Consider the following 16,607-nt stretch of genomic DNA (forward strand, 5'->3'; position numbering starts at 1 on the left):
GTCCTTCGCTGAGGCGGTGGTTCGCCCGACAAGAGCTTTGCTGAGGTCAGTGGGGAGGTGAGCTGTACCTCTGTGCCTCAAGAAAGGTCTCAGGTCCCAAGCTCTTGCGGTTACTTCGGGGTTCTGGAAAGGACTTAACTCTCAACTGTCCCTGGATTTAGATTTTTGCTTCACTGCTCAGGAGATGCTCTCTCAGATGTGGGTTGTGCTACGTTGTCTGAGAGCCAAGACACCCAGTGGGGCTGGTGGAAAGAACCAGAAGCAGGGTTAAGTGGCTGTGAGCCCTCCACATCAACCTCCGGCAAGAGCACTGCAAGGAGCTCGAGCACTGTGGATCTGGAAATTTCTCATCGTCCTCTAAAAAAACCTCTCTCTCTCCATGCCCAGAGCACAGCAGGTGCCCCATAAATGTCTGCTGGAAGAATATCTGGTTGAAGGCAAGGTAGCGCCCGGGGACCCTGCGGACCAAGAAACGAACCTCCAGGTCCCCCACCACACTGACCTCACCCAAGCCAGGCCATGCAATTCCCTGCATCTCTGCCCAGGATACATCCATTCTCTGTTCTCATCTCCTCATGCATGGGGAAGTCTACAGACAGGCAATCAGGCACAGGCTGCTAGGCAAGGACAATAAAAAACCATGGACTGCCCAAAGCTGCTGTATTTTCTGACCAAAACATGGCGGCCATGCCAGACATGCTTAGTTCAGCGTAAAAATACTCCTACTCCAGCAGATGTGGAGATGGGGTCAGCAAGTGGATGGCTATTTTCCAATACTTCTGGGAAGGCCTTTTTACAACAGTAAATCTTTAGACATGAAAGAAAAGAAAATCATGTCTGTTTTCTATTTTGGAGCCAAATCTCGGAGACATGAAATATAAAACTAATGCCAACATTTCAAAGAGCACAGCGGTATCATTTTTGTTTAAAAGGACAGGGTCCCAACAGTTAGGAGGGAGTCACAGGATTGCAAGGAGAAGCCTCAGCGTGAATGGTCTAATTAAAACACTGCCACGATGCTGGGCAACTGGCAAAAAAATGGGAAAAATGGACACACACAGCCAGGAAGGTCCTGGCTGAGGCCCTACCGAGGGAAGACTGCAAATGTTCCCCTTAGGGAGCGGTGGTGGCTGATGGTGACAGTCACAACCGTGGGTGGTCCTCACCAAAGGTGGGTACGAAACAAACAACGGGGAATTGAGGAAAGGAAAACAAAGCAATGCCTTGTACCTTTTCGGTCCAGTTACTTAGACAGTGTGATGTCCTCCTGTGACAAGGCTATGGAGTAACTGAACTGCAGACCGGAGGCAACTAAGTGACAAAGACTGAGCTTCCTTCGAAAGACCACACTCCCTAGGCAAGGTCTTTGAAAGCTGGGTCTATCGTCCTTCATTCTGAGGTATCATTTCAAATATTAAGGGAAAGCTCTAACAACACCAGGCAGAGGTCAGCAAGCGACGGCCACCCATTCTTGTCAATAAAGTTGTATCGGCACTTGGCCACATTTATTGGTTTATATACTAGCCACGGCTGTTTCATGCTACAGCTGTAGATTTGAGTAGCTACAACAGAGACTGCGTGGCCTACAAAGCCTAAAATATTTACTCTCTGGCCCTTCATGGATGAAGCGGGCTGACCCTGGCTACCGAACGTGCCTAGTAAGGCTTGGATACAGAAAGAAGTCAACGCAATTAATCAAATCAGCCTCCAAAAGAGAAAGCTAGTTTATTTTCTCTTTTTACACGTGTCTGGAAGAGACAGGTCCCCGGGCTGGCTGAGGAGGAAAGTTCTCCCCTCTGCTACTGTCGTCCTGCTATTTAATCTGCCACCGAGATGGCAAAATTATGCCTAAAACCAAGATCCTGCTATATCCATAATGGTCCCTAAGATGAGTTAAGCGCCCCTGTACTCCTCTCCCATGTGCTGGGAGGATAGAGGATGGACGATGTTTCAAAGGAGAGGATTATTAAATGAATGAATGAACAACCAGGTACACTCGTGCAGCTGAGACCGGAGCCTCTCTTTCTTACAAGCGAGTGTGTGTCGCCGTGCTCCTCCGTCCCACAGCCACCCCTATTCTGGGCCGGCCATTCTCACAGGGCTGTACATTTGGTCCCAAGGAGGAAAAAAGCAAGAGCGTGTCGCTGGAACGATCCAATTCATCACCAAGTCCCAGTGAGGGGAAATTTACTTCGTGGGGATGCTAACTGGCTATTTCACACGTTCTCAGATACAACAAGGCTCCCAAGTCATGTCATTAAGATGACTTACTCTAAATCGACTCGTAGTTTCAAGTCACAGAAAAATGCGATTTGTAACATGACAATCTGAACTCGAGGTTTCCACCCAATTTCACGGAAGGCAATTCTGAATTTCCAGAAATGGGTCGGAATTCTTTGTCTAATGAAACAGCCAGGCCAAGTCTTGAAAAATACACTAATGGAAACAATATAAAAGTAGGAGATGCACTAAATGGCTCATTGAGATCTCCATCCTTAACTTTCTAAAAAAGGAAATAAAACAAGGTAAAAGCAAGCTGTATTATACCTACCACATACATCCAGCACCATCTGGTCCGCCATGCCTTTCCCTACAGCCTATTCCCCAGACACCCTCTCTTCAGAGGGTGGCAGACTCTTAGAGGGAAAAACTGCATCTAAAACTTTCTCTGTACCATATTCACATAATCAAGTTAGAAATTGTCAATAAAAATCTCAAAATCAAATCATTTCTACATCACCAGGAAGAGTATAACATGTTAAATGTGTCCCTCAGGCTTTTTAGCTCACAGGTCATATATTCTACAAGAGTTTTCTTCCTAAAAAAAAAAAAAATCAGATAGGGCCCAAAGTATACGCATTTAAATTAAAACAAACCAAACCAAACCTAAACATGTAAGACATTATATTTGATCCAAAAACTTAAATGAATGTGTTAATTTTTTACACAGGTCAACAATCTGAATTCATTTCTTATGGTGCTTACGTCCTAGAATTTATTTCCAATTTACTACATTTTTCTTCCTATGTGGTTTGATGCCTGAACTCTCAAAATTATTTCAGCAGTAATTCTAGGCACTTAACTAGCTCGGCAATAATTGTTTCAGTAGATTCCAATTTCCTACATGTAATAAAAATAATTAGCATCACAGATTTTTTTCACACAATACAGCGATTGAGTCAATTGTTTTTCCACCCCTTAACTGAGCACTCCCAGCACTTCCAGATGCACTGGTTTTCACAAATGAATTGACATCAAGTAATACTCCACAGAAATAAGTAGAAACCTAGCTCTCCATCTCTTGATTAGTGAGGCCCATGATCCTTTGACTCTGTCTTATTCATTCCTTCCACTTATTCCATTTCAGTGAATCTGTTTACTCAATCCTTACACTTCGATTCCATTTAATGCTTCTAATGTAAAAACCGTTATTTGTAATGACTTGGCATTTCTTACAGTCATCTGAGAAGACCGGCTTGCTTTCCTTAAACATTTCTGGGTATCTACTCAATACTTCTGGGGAATTTTGACCATCTAGTAGTGTTCTGGGGCAAAAGCCATGAGGCAGTTTCAAACACACACACATGCACATATACATATGTATTTTCTTTTAGGATCTGGATTATTTTTGTTTAAATTAGGAACAAAGTCCTCCTGATTTAAAGAAATAGCTCTCTTTGTCCTGCCGAAGGAAGGGAGGCCAACTAAAAAAGTTGAAGTCAATTTATAAAGCTAAGTTTAATTTCTATTCTTAATATTAATCCAAATAATTCTCCAAGGTAGTAATTAGCCAAAGCTAGAATTCCCACTGGGCAATAATACCCCCAAATTAAGAGGTAGGTATGGCCCCAGCACCAAGTACTAAAAACCAATGGGAAAGGGGGAACAGAGGGGCAAAAAATAGACGTGTGTGAAAAACTGTGGGAAGTGACAAAATGGATAGGATTAAATTTCGGAAATTAAATCCCTTGCTGAAAGGCTTAAAAGAAAAACACACTCACAAATAAACAGATCCACCAACTCGAGAATTATATCATGCCTTCTCCAATGATGTCAAAATTTCAAACGTACACTTCAAGGAAATCAACCCTTATCTTATAAATTTCAAATGAAATCGGAAGGAATACTGGAGTGACAAGCAGGCAGAAACATCTGTGACTGTCACTGCATGCCTCTGTGTGTGTGTGTGTGTGTGTGTGTGTGTGTGTGTGTGCGCGCGCGCGCGCGCACCCGTGTGTGTCTAGACTGACAATGACTTGGGTGCAGCCGGCCCGTGAACTTGTTCGGCTACACGAAGATTAGCAGATAAGTCATCCTCGCCCGGGCCCAGATGCTGACTCACGCCTGAACCCTACACTGGACAACAGCTTGCATTCACCTGGCATGTTTGAATTACCTCAACAGCTAGTGTCTATCAATGTTGGCAATTTTTAAAGTTCCTCCAGGCATCATCTCTTGCTTCTAATTTTGTCTCTGAAACCATGGCTAACTCACTAACGAGTTTTTGCCTACAGATGGTCAATAGATGTAGCATAGCTTGTGGATTCGGTGTTAAAGAGGATTTAGTTGATGTAAAATCATAGCAGTCCATAAGACTAAACGAGGATGAGATAGAGAGCTGGGCAGTATAAGGAATTTATACTGGCTTTATGCCCCTCACTTGCTTTTGGAGAGGGAAAAAAAAAAAAAGGTATGTTTTCTGCAGAGACCAAGATAGTTTTATTAATGGTTTATCAATGGTTACTTTGGTTTATTAATATGGTATTTGCCAGAATACCATTAACATGTTTGCTATTAATATGGTATTAAAGTGGGCACTAAATGAAATCATCTGTTTTGGGAAAACATTGCGGTGAACTGTGAGAGGCGTCCCCCCAAAAACGCTATTACATGATTACGCCTCACAAACTTCATCTCTAATCATCGCAGAAATCAATCTTTACTTTTATCTCCATTCCTCAGCTTCATAAAGACTCCCCAAAGCTTCTCTTATTGCTATTTGGTCACTCATATAAAATTAAAAATATACGGGTGCCTGGGTGGCTCAGTCGTTAAGTGTCTGCCTTCGGCTCAGGTCATGATCCCAGGGTCCTGGGATCGAGCCCCGCATCGGGCTCCCTGCTCAGCAGGTAGCCTGCTTCTCCCTCTCCCACTCCCCCTGCTTGTGTTCCCTCTCTCGCTGTGTCTCTCTCTGTCAAATAAATAAATAAAATCTTTAAAAAAAATAAAATTAAAATAAAATTAAAAATATATACATACAAGAAAAGGCAAGGTTTCTGTTTTGTTTTGCTGGGGGGGGTGGCGAGGTAGGTTTCATGCGGGGATTGAATTAAACTGCCAATTTTAAAATTAAAATACTTAAGGCCACCAAAATATACACTTCAAAATGGTTAAAATGGCAAATTTGTTACGCAGATTTTATCAGACTTTGACATTTAATTAACTGGAAAAATGAAATTGCACTGCTTAGGATACAATCTTATTAAAGTACTGTGTACAGAAGAAATTCCGTATAAAAACAAGCAGCTTCTACCCAAGCCTGCTGTTAGGCTCAAATACATGAAATTGCCATGTTTGTAGGTGTAAGATGGTTGACTACTTCAGCAATTTCCGACAGTTCAACCAACATCTTCCTAAGTAAAAGGGAGTTGTAGACTATGTTCCTGCGCCTTTAGGATAGTCTGTAACTTTGGGCGAGGGAGACAGGTGAGCGGCGTCTCCCACTGTAATTTAACAGTGGCTGAGCGGATTCTACGGGCTATCGCACTCAAGACCGGTTTTTATCTAGGAAAAGACAGATGAATTTTAGCTTCTACTTTCGGTCATTTTCTTACTGCAAAACACGTATTTCTCTAAAAAGGCCATTCCCTATGTCAACATTGTGGTAAGATTCCCCTTTAGGGACAGGACCTTTACCAATTCTCCTCCTCCAAATCTCCAAGTCATAAATGGCAGGGGACCCTCCACCCCTCTCCATCAGCACCAGGGTGACAGAGCTGACGTCCCCTCTCTGAAGCTCCCACTGTAAATGGTTATTACATGTCACAGTCAGGGCCTGATACATGGAAAGACTACTATCGTTTTCAATGAGAGAACTAACTAGAAAACGTCCAACATCACTACGGCATTAGCGGAACCAAAGCATATTTAGTTTGCGGCCCCCTCCAGATCCTCCCCAGCATCAGCAGAAAACAATGCATTCCATGCCCCTGGAGTATAACATGCAGAACGTGGGGACCTAAGTCATGACTCATTATATTAACGAGGGAAAAAAAAAAAAAAAGACCGTTTCCCCAATTCCGCTACCCAAGGTGACAAACTGCGGACATCCTGGGAAATCCCACATTTGGTGGGAAGATTTGGAACAGGAATGGGCCGAAGAAAGGCTGCTCTATTAATTTAACATCAGCCTACAGGCAAAAACCACCCTGAAAGCACGACCCTGCCAGAGGGATTGTTTCAGAGCTATTTTACGAGACACACAAAACCGGGCTCCCCCTTTGAAAGCACCCCCCAGTGAAAAGCTTGAAACAGGCTATTGTCAGAGTGCCGGGTACCTTTTCTCTCTTGGCTTTGTTCAGTATTTTCCTCGGCTGCAGTTTCCATGGCTGGCTTCATACCATCCACCAAAAATGCTTTTCCCCGCTCCCCCAACACACACTTTTCCCCTCCTCTTCCTTTTCTTTTGGACTCCCCTCCGTCTCTTATTTACACCGCGTGATTGAGAGGTTCTGTTCTTCACTACAGTAGATTGCAGTCCCTTCCAAGATGCAAAAGGCTCGTCAGCGTCAGTTTCCCCTCTGCCCACTGGTCCAAAAAGACAGCTGCCAAGGAGCCGGCGGCCACACGTCAGCGAGGATCCCAGTTAGAACACGGCCATCCTGTGCCCCGTCCCACTGCGGCTCCCGGGGGACAGCCGCGCCCCCGCCCGCCGGCCCCCGCGCCGCTCGCTCCTGGCCAACTGCACCCACTGAATGCTAATCAGCTCTCCCAGGGAAGAACAGACTTGTGACATCAGAGGACGGGATATGGAGGAGAAGGGGGAGAGAGAGACAGAGCCCCCTCCCACCACGTGACTCAGCGGGTCGGGATGTCAGTTCTCTCCGCTGAACGCTGGGCTTCCACCCCTGCAAACTCCTTCCTTCCCGGGGGGACCCCTTCATGGGGCATCACAGGCTGACTGAAGTTCATTTACCTGACCCTGGCAGAATATAGGCAGAGGACCAGCCCATGGCCTCTGTTTTATTCACTTTCTTTAGTATTGGACTTTCACGCAATCTCTAGTAGCTGGCTACATTTAAAATATATAATATATATATATATATATATATATATATAAGATATGTATCATAAGATGTATATTAGAGGAGGAAAAAAATACCTAAGAGGGAAGAAAACGCAGAGCATGGATTTAACAATAGCTATATAAAATTTGGCATTAGAATTATAACCCATTCCCTGTGTACAACTAACACATGTGACAGAAAGAGAAACCCTTGAGCTCAAGCCCAATTCATAAAAAGGTATCCCTCCATATTTAAAAGTAAGCATAACATGCGACAAGTGTATCTAGCTGACATTTTGGTGACTTCTTGGAGTGAAAATGAAAATAGAATGGTTTTTCTTACTGGACATGATTATTTCTATATAGAGCTTTTATTCATTAGAACCTCTCCCTCAAAGTCAAAAGGGTGTTTTCAAGAGCAGTCTAAATGTTCAGCATAAAGGCTATTATTGTACCGATAATGACTGACTGCTGGTTTCACGAGCCTTCATGCCTATCCAGATACTATGGGACCACAGTTCTCAACCCATCCAAGCATAGAAAAGCCTTTATCTTGGTCATGAGCTGTATGTTTCCAAGCATCACTGGTTTCTGTACCATGATTTAAGCATTTGGTTGACCCACTTACCTTCACTGTCTCTATTAAAGATATTTATAGAAACTCAAGTCAACTACAGGGATGAATACTGAAAACCACAGGGTGAAGGGTTCTCTGACAGGTAACAGCCTTCCAGTTGGTTGGGTTGAGCACCCACCTCAGAAGCAAACATTAAGACAAGTTAGAGACCACCCTCTCCTAAAAAATCTCTTCCAAAAAATCTCTGACGCTTTGTTGCTCAACACTTCCAAAAAAAAAAAAAAAAAAAAGGTGCAAGATCCTGAATCAAAATCCTCCAACAACCTGATCTTTTAATGCCTCAGTTGAGATAATCCCCCAAACCTTCTACATTCAATACCTCTGGCTCCTGGTAAGCCAGAAAAGATTTTGAAAACTCGTTTAGCCTGTTCCAACATTTTCTTCTGATTTTACTTCTCATTTTTCCCTTGAGCCATCCTCCTAGGAGTCCACACCCACAATCAACTATTCCTTTAACTGATGGTCCTGGCCAATTTTCCTGTCTCCTGGCGGGATCAGTGAGGAGCATGGCAGCTTAAAACTTCAGACAGTCAGAAAGAGATTCATTTGTGATCTAACTACGTCCATGGGAAAACCTGATGATGTGTCCAGAACAAAATTTTTTAAAAATTCAATCCAGCACCAAAAGGGACAATCATGACTAGCTATGCTATTGGTTTTGTTTTAAAAGTGTCTAGCAAAACCACTCAGTTATACACCTGGCAGAACAGAATACTTTTTTGGCTTTTACTTAATATTATTGTTAGATGTTGTTCAAGTGGGAAGGCAGAATACGGAAGAGGTTCTACATTTAACATGGAAGACTTTTTCAATTTAAGGACAACTCTGGTTCTGTATCACAGTCTTAGAAATCAAAACCATTGGACAAAATATTCACAAATTCTCCGGGTGATACCTTGATCTACGTTCCCCTTGAAGAACTCTATGCAAATGAGCAAGTCACCATTTCTGCCTTGTTCATAACGTCACCATGTTCTTTTCATGAGGCTGATAACGTAGGACAATTCTTAAAGTTACCTTTACCAACAGCCTCAAAATCTCACTGATGTTTATGAAAAACCGTCTGAGTTGGAAAAAGCATGATAGAAAAATTGTTAACAGCAAGAAAGAAGAGTATACATTTATAACATTTCTGGGGTATGCCTCCATGTTTGACCAGAACAATCAGATACGTATAATGAGCAGGATGGGAGATGGCTCATAAAGGTGAAAAATATTCTTGGAGACCCTGGAGTTAAGTCAGTCCGACTGAAGGGAAGAATACTTCTGAAAGCCAAAACAGGAATAGCAAACACACAAAATGGGCATATTAGATCAAACCACACAAAATTGCTAACATTGACTAAGAAGAGTAGTTTCACAGGGTTCACCATTTGCACGTCTTCTGCAGAATTCCAGCCAGTTCCATAAGCATGCATGGAATCACCTTCCAAGTGCTAACATCTACAAGAAGCACAAGACTTCACAAGAGACGGTGCCCGTCTCCGAGTCACCCATAGACTGATGGGCCCCAGAGAACCCTCCTAAACCAGGGCGACCCTACCGGCTGCAAGCCCTCTAGTATCACAACAAAGAAGGTGAGAAGAGAGAAAGAGAATGTGGGGACAGCTCAGAGCTGAGCTGAGCTGGCTACTGCTGTATGGTTGGGAACCGCCAGGTAGGAGAGGGTAGGGAAGGGTGGAGAAGGACAAGAGTAGGAAAGGACAGGGCAGAGCAGGGTGGATAAGAGCAGGGAAGGGTAGAGAACGGAAAGGTAGAACAGGGAAGGGAGAGAGCATCCCTGGCAACATCAGAAAGCACACAGACAGGAAAACGGTACTGTCAGGGTGTTGGGGAGGCGATTTTTCTGACAGAGGGTCCAGAGCACAGGGTGTGTGTGTGTTGGGGGTGGGGAGTGGGGGAGGGAAAGGAAGGCAGGTGGCCGGGGCCGTAGGCTGGGAATCAGGTAGGGTGAACACCCTGCTGATCCCAGAGGCAGGGGAGCGGGGGAGGGAAGGCACTAGAACGGATCTGATCTGTGCTTTACAAAGGTCATCGTGTTGGTCATGAGGCTGGCAAACAAGCCACTCTGAGGGCTGAGCTCTGGCCCGGGCAGTGGGGGGAATCCCCGGTGACCTCCCACTGGACACGTGCACCTGGGGGTGGAAAAAGAGGAGGACACGGAAGGCAGTCTGGGGTTTCCAGCGTGGATGGGTGAGGACATGGTCACGGACCCCCCCCCCCCACACACACACAGATGGTCCTCCACAAGTATATTTTAAATGAATGGTGAACCAATGACTGGGGAGAGACACAGACTAAAAACACACAGATTAGAATTTAAGGAACACGGTCTCTTAAATATAAAGGGAAAGGGAAACCGTGAAAGGGAGGGTCAAAGAGGGTAAGGAGGAAAAATGAGAGAAGCAGAGGAACGAGGCCAAAGTGGAAGGAGAGAAGTAGAAGAGGGTCCACAAAGGGCATAGAGTGTCAGATGTCATCCAATACTGTAGAAGGGGCAAAGAGGATGAGGACCAACAAGCAGAAAGTATCTTTACCACCAGTCACTGGAACTTCCAGAAGAGTCTGGGTCGAGTGATGGCAGGGGAGGAGCAAGGCACCTGGGGCTTCTCCACCATCCTTGCTCTCCGAATAGGATGCTCCAGGGGCCCGGGGGACACTGTCGTCTCATACCTGGGGCTCAGGCCTGTGCCTACCCCTCTTGGTCCGGTTTCCAACTAGTCGAGAGAATTTTCATTTTTCTCCTACGATCTAGTCCATGACCATCTTCCCAGGTTTATTGTTACGAACAGTTCTGGCCGGCAGTTCCACCACGTGCGCACTCGGGTGTGGGGTCCCCACACCAGCAAGCAGCTCTCCCACACCAGCGGGACATCCTACACTTCAACTCAATTCCGACACTCGCTACCCAGGGGCAGCATCGGGTCCCACATGTTAAGGGCTCGGTCCCGAGAGACTGCCCCACCCCCGCCATCCGCCCCCCGAAAATTCAGATGCCAATTCCAAGTCTGGTTGTCACCTGTGCTTCCCACTGACCAGCTATAGATCAGAGGCTCCAACGACCCGCTTCCTTCTTGGATTCATTTAATTTGCTAGAGCAGCTTCTGGAACTTAGAGGGACATTTTACCTACTAGATTATGGGCTTATTATAAACAATACAAAAGGACACAAATCAAAAGCTAAATGAAGAGATGCACAGGACAAGGTATGGGGAAAGGCGGGAAGCTTCCAAGCCCTCTCCCAGCACGGGACTGTCCCCAAATCTCCATGTGTTCACTGAACCCTGTCCTTTTGGGGTTTTATGGAAGCTTCATGACAGAGGCACAATTGATTAAATCACTAGCCAGAGGTGGGGGGTGGGCAGTGGGATGGGGACTGAAAGTTCAAGTTGGCTTTATGGTAGCAAACCCCCAACCGTAGCTTGGAGAAGTCAGTCACCTCATTAACACAAAAAAAGACACCTGTGTGGCTCTCCATTACAGGAAATTCCAAGGGCTTCAGAAGCTCTGTGCCAGAAGTGAAGACCAAATATAGATTTCTTATAATAAATCACAACTTCACAGGCTCCTATAAATTTGCCTTATGTTTCTCATATGCCTGTGATCCAAATAATTGATGGAAGTGTTGAACATAACAAGACCATGGTGAGAGATTCTTGTGTAGGCCACTATGGACATCATCCTCGTCCGCTGACTGGTTTGTTTGTTCATTCATTCGTTCATTCATTCATCCATTCAACCAAGGTTCATTAAGCACCTACCACATGCCAGAAATTGAGTCACTACTCTATGTTACATGGCTGTGATTGTTCAGTCAACTGGGAATTCATCAAGAATGGGATGAACACATGAGCATGCACAATAATCTACATACATATCCTTATCAAGGTCACGAGGCTATCAATCAAGTTTGTCAAACGTCTACTCCTTCTGATGTGGAAAACAGAGGCAAGAGAAAAATTAGGGATGCCTGGGTGGCTCAGTCGGTTAAGTGTCTGCCTTCGGCTCAGGTCATGGTCCCAGGGTCCTGGGATCGAGCCCCACATCGTGGGGGGGAGGGGGGGGTCCCTGCTCAGCAGGGAGCCTACTTCTCCCTCTGCCTGCCGCGCCCCCTGCTTGTGCGCACGCTCTCTCTCTCTCTGGCAAATAAATAAAAAAGAAAAAAAAGAAAAAATTAAATTTCCTTACTGCCTACAGCCCATTGACAAGTCCTTGAAACAGGCTGAAGGACCTTCCTCTAGGGACTCTGCTGCCTCGATATTGACACTTTGCTAGGGGCAAAAGGCAATCTTAAATCTTAGCCTGACCACCAGGATCCTGTGAGTCTACTTTAACATACATAAATTCCTTTGGAAACTTCCTTTATCTCTACCCCCCCCCCATATGTGTTAGCAATCATCCTCCAAGCATACGGCCCACTGATACACATCTGAAGGGTCTCATGACTGAGTTTTTATACTAAACAGTAATAAATTACCTTTTCCTAACAATAGCTAGCCCTGTCAAGGTCCTGAAAACCTTGTTTCCAAAATACCTTGGAGATTTACACTCTCCCTAACCCCCTCCCAACTTGAAAGTATATAATCAGTCTACCCGTCACCACCCCCACTGCAGCTCCTTCTGCCCACGGGTCCTGTCCCCGGGGTTTAATAAAACCACCCTGTTGCACCGAAGATGGTCAAGAATTCTTTCTTGGCCGTTCCTTCCTGGACCCCAACATTTCTACATCACTTCCACTTTCCTGAAATTATATTATAGGTTTCTTCTGGCCTCAGAATGACTCCTTGGTGGGGAGTCATTCAATCACCAAGAGGAGTATTTCCATATTTATTCACACTACTAATTCCTCTGAAATTTGCACATTTCAACCAATGGTTTTTCCCCCAAAGTCCGGCCTCTTAGTAGCTGAGACACAGTCTCCTTCCTCTCCTTCCCATTCTTGTCACTGCTTTTTGTTTTGTTTTTTTTTTTAAGATTTATTTATTTGAGAAACAGAGAGAGCGAGTGGGGGGAGCGGTGGGGGGGGAGAGGGAAAGGGAGAGAGAGAATCTCAAGTAGACCTCCACTGAGCATGGAGCCCGACGTGGGGCTCAACTTCGCAACCCTGAGATCACGACCTGAGCCAAAACCAAGAGTCAGTCACTTAACCAACTGCACCACTCTGGCGCCCCAACGACTGTTTTCTTTACAGATCATCTCTCTTCTCCCGGTGGATGGATGCTCCCTCCTTTCTCAGGAGCCAGCACACCCTCCCGATTCCCCAAGCCCCTTCTTTTCACTCCTGAGTAAGGAGCTAAGACTGCATTTGCGGAAGACATCAGGCTGACCAGTGCCAAACCAAGACAAGCAACCCACAGCCAGTGAATTTCTCTAAGACCTATTCTTTCCACATAGTTTCTGGGGGCCTAGAAGGCCTCCACATGCCTCACATAATTCACATGCCCGGGCATAAGCCTTCCTGTGCCCCCCAAAGGAAATCGATCCCCAGAGCAGCAACCTGAGATCCAAAGACAGCCTCACTTCACATTCTAGTGTGCTTGAACGGATGAATTTTAAATCAACTGTGTTTTAAAAGAAATTTTGGTGAAGTGACTCCTATTTCACATTATTCCCCATGAGAAAATTAAAGATGTGTTCCAGTAGCAAGTATCTGAGCCTTGAAGGGAAAAGAATTACAAATAGCACAAGAATTTTTTTTTTTAATGTAGGTTGTAAGGTTTCTTTCTTTTTTTTTTTTTTAACATTTTATTTATTTATTTGGCAGAGAGAGAGAGTAGGAGAGCACAAGCAGTGGGAGCTGCAGAGACAGAGGGAGAAGCAGGCCCCCCGTCAAGCAGGGAGCCCGATGCGGGGCTCGATCCCAGGACCCCAGGATCACGACCTGAGCCGAAGGCAGTGACCCAACCGACTGAGCCACCCAGGCTCCCCTAAGCACAAGAATTCTTAAAGCTTACCTTTAAAGCAGAAAAGATGCTTTTAATATAAAGTAGCAATAATATTCAAAATATGAAAGCTTCTGTGCTGTGTTCAAAATGTTGCATAAATTAAAAACCACAAGAACTAGAAACAGAGAGCCAGAAATGTGAAATAGGATTGTTTAGAATTGGGTCTTTTCCATAATTGGACCTTCCCAAAGCTTTATCGATTTGGCAAAGCTTTTGCGTTGCTCTACCAGAATGAAGTTTCTAATTTCACATCCGGTGTAGGTTTATAATGCCTTTTGATTTCTTATACGCTTTCCTGATCTCCTCAGTCCATCCCGTCCCTCTTCAATATTTGGTGTACTTTCCTTTACGGGGAACGATGCCACATAAAGCTGAGAGCCAGGATGACAAGTCAACTTGGATGATGGAGATAAAAACCCTTACAAAGCTCCGTAAGTGCAGGTCAGCACCCTTGGTATTTCTCCTTAATGGTGGAGGTGGCTCCCAGGCCGGCCACTGCCTCCCGAACTGGCTAATACCGGTCACGAGGAGCAAGCCCACGGGAGCCCCCCTCCAGCCCAATCCCTTCCCAGTCTCATCAGCGGTTTAACGACAGGAGTGTCCTCATAAAGCTGCAAGAGCCGCCCGCACAGTGATGGCTGAGTTTAACAGAAGCAGCTGGAGGGCTGATGAACCGCTCTCTTGCTCTTCTGGCAAAAACCCCGGACGTCATTTTCAAAAGGCGAGTAAGAGAGGGAGTTTGGCCGGAGCGGGCTGAGGCTTCCCGTGATGGAAACAGGTGTGGCACGAGGAGCTGCATTGGAGCTGGGGGGGGGGTGCTGGACGGCAGGCCCCCAGCACAGGCAGTGCTGCCGTGGACCGCATGTTCGTCCCAAAGTCAAGGTCGGCACTGCTGCTTCTCAATCAGGGCTGCCCTGGGCACTGCGGGCTGCTCGACGGCATCCCTGGGCTCCGGGCATGAGAGGCCCATAGCTCCGCCCTAATTCCGACAGCCACAAATGTCTGCGGCCACGGCCGCGTAGTTCCTGGAGGGTAAAGTCACCCCCGGTTGAGAACCACGGCCTCACATCGCTCTTTTCCTCCCTGGCTGTGGGGGTACGCTGTTGGCCAGTGGGTTCCTACCGCAGTCACGGAGGGGCGGGGGGGGGCTCTGAAATCCGCAGGCCAGGGCCCCACGCCCACGGATCCTGCTCCGATAGCCCCATGTGTGCGGTGGGCAGAGGAGCTTTAGTATCTTCCCAGGTGATGCCCATCAGAGCCACTTCGGGAAAATTCTACAGAAGGCAGCTGGACGGATGGCTGGGATGTGGTCAGGGTGGCCACACTCGACTGGGGAACAGGTAGAGAGCGTACACCCAGGTGAGGCAGAAATGAGAAACTGGGCAGGCATCACAACGAGGGAGAGGGATTCAGGGTTGATTCAGAGACTCAGCTTGGATCCCTCCGGGACTGGGAGAGGAGGATCTGTATTCGCTTCCTGGGGCTGCCCTAACAAAGTACTGCCGACTGGGGGGCTTGAAACAACAGAAGTTATTCCCTCACAGTTCTGAAGGCGCCCAAGTCAAGGAGTCGGTAGGGCCACACTCCCTCTGAAGGCTCTAGGGGAGCATGCTTCCTTGCCTCTTGTCGCTTCTGGTGGCTCCCCGCAATCCCTGGCTTGCAGATTCAGCATTTGGACCTCGGCCTTCAACATCACGTGGCATTCTGCATGTGTGCCTGCGTCTCTTCTTCTAAGGACACCAGTCACGTTGGACTAGGCCCTCCCTAATTGAGGATGGCCTCGTCTTAACGGGACAGCATCCACGAAGACCCTATTTCCAAATAAGGGCATATTCACAGGTACCAGAAGTTAGGGCTTCAACATTTTTTTCTAAGGGATACAATTGGGAGATGGTCCAGAGGGGAGAGCCTACGTGGGGGGGGCGGGGGGGGCAACCAATCTGAGGGGGGTGCGTGGATGGAGTCTAGTGGAAGTACTCTCAAAGGATGCAGAGGTTGGAGGTGGTCCCGGGCAGGGACCTGTCCCAGAGGAGGAGGGGAGTTTGAGAAGGAAGAGGTGGTCCACAGTCAAGGTAGCCAGAAGGGGCCAATTCGGCAAAGGCCACGGACACAGAAAATTCCAATTTCCTTACCAGCGTCAACAGAAAGATTAGAATGGAACCCAGCTTATAGAGGGGCTACTGAAGGACTAGGAAGCGGAGAGGAGAAGCAAGGGCAGCCGGCTTTCTAAAGGAAATTGGGTAGTGACAGGAAAGCAAGAGAAAAACGCAGGCGGATGAAGGGGGAACACAGGAAGAGAGTCCCCAAATGGCAGCAGCAGCGGGGGAAAGAGATTTAAGGTGCAAGTGGAGGTGGATAAATGAGGACTCGAGATCCCAGGAGAGGCGGGGGCCAGCTGTGGGAGGCTGGAACACTTCCCCTCTGAAGTGGGAGTGAGGAAGCATGAAAGGGAGTGAAAAGAAAAAGACCGTCCAAGATGTGAGGAATTCCATCTTGGAAGAGGCGGTGGTGGTGGTGGTGATGGTGACGGGGAGGTTAGAAAGGCCCGGGCGGAGCTGTGAAGGGTGCATTTGTTCCTGGATTCAGCCCACGTCGGAGCCCGAAGAGGGAGGGCCCACCAGCCCCATTGGTTGGTCTCAGGCAGCTTGCCCCGAGTCCAGATTGCTTGGAGACTTGAGCGGGGCTGAGTCCTTAGGGGATCGGGGACCCCAGGAAACCCCAGAGGATCATAGAGCGGAGG

General features: G+C 46.7%; 1 protein-coding gene across 8 annotated transcripts in view; it reads right to left on the reverse strand.

Moving 5' to 3' along the window:
* GPM6B (glycoprotein M6B) overlaps positions 1 to 16,607 on the reverse strand; it is a 152,561-nt gene that overhangs the window by 36,937 nt on the left and 99,017 nt on the right. Inside the window, exon 1 of one of the 8 annotated variants that reach the window (XM_045874790.3) lies at positions 6,558 to 7,268. The exons of 2 other annotated variants lie outside the window; for them this stretch is intronic. In XM_045874790.3, coding sequence (XP_045730746.1) covers positions 6,558 to 6,618 — 61 coding nt within the window. In that variant the 5' untranslated portion in view covers positions 6,619 to 7,268. Of the gene's footprint in view, positions 1 to 6,557; positions 7,291 to 16,607 lie in introns of those variants that run through there. 5 more of the 8 variants (XM_045874772.3, XM_064573757.1, XM_064573756.1 and 2 more) reach the window with 5 other exon arrangements.

This window comes from Mirounga angustirostris, unplaced genomic scaffold (genome assembly GCF_029215605.1).
Source record: "Mirounga angustirostris isolate CCGP_5_RB_7025 unplaced genomic scaffold, mMirAng1.0.hap1 SCAF_11, whole genome shotgun sequence".
NCBI lineage: Eukaryota > Metazoa > Chordata > Mammalia > Carnivora > Phocidae > Mirounga > Mirounga angustirostris.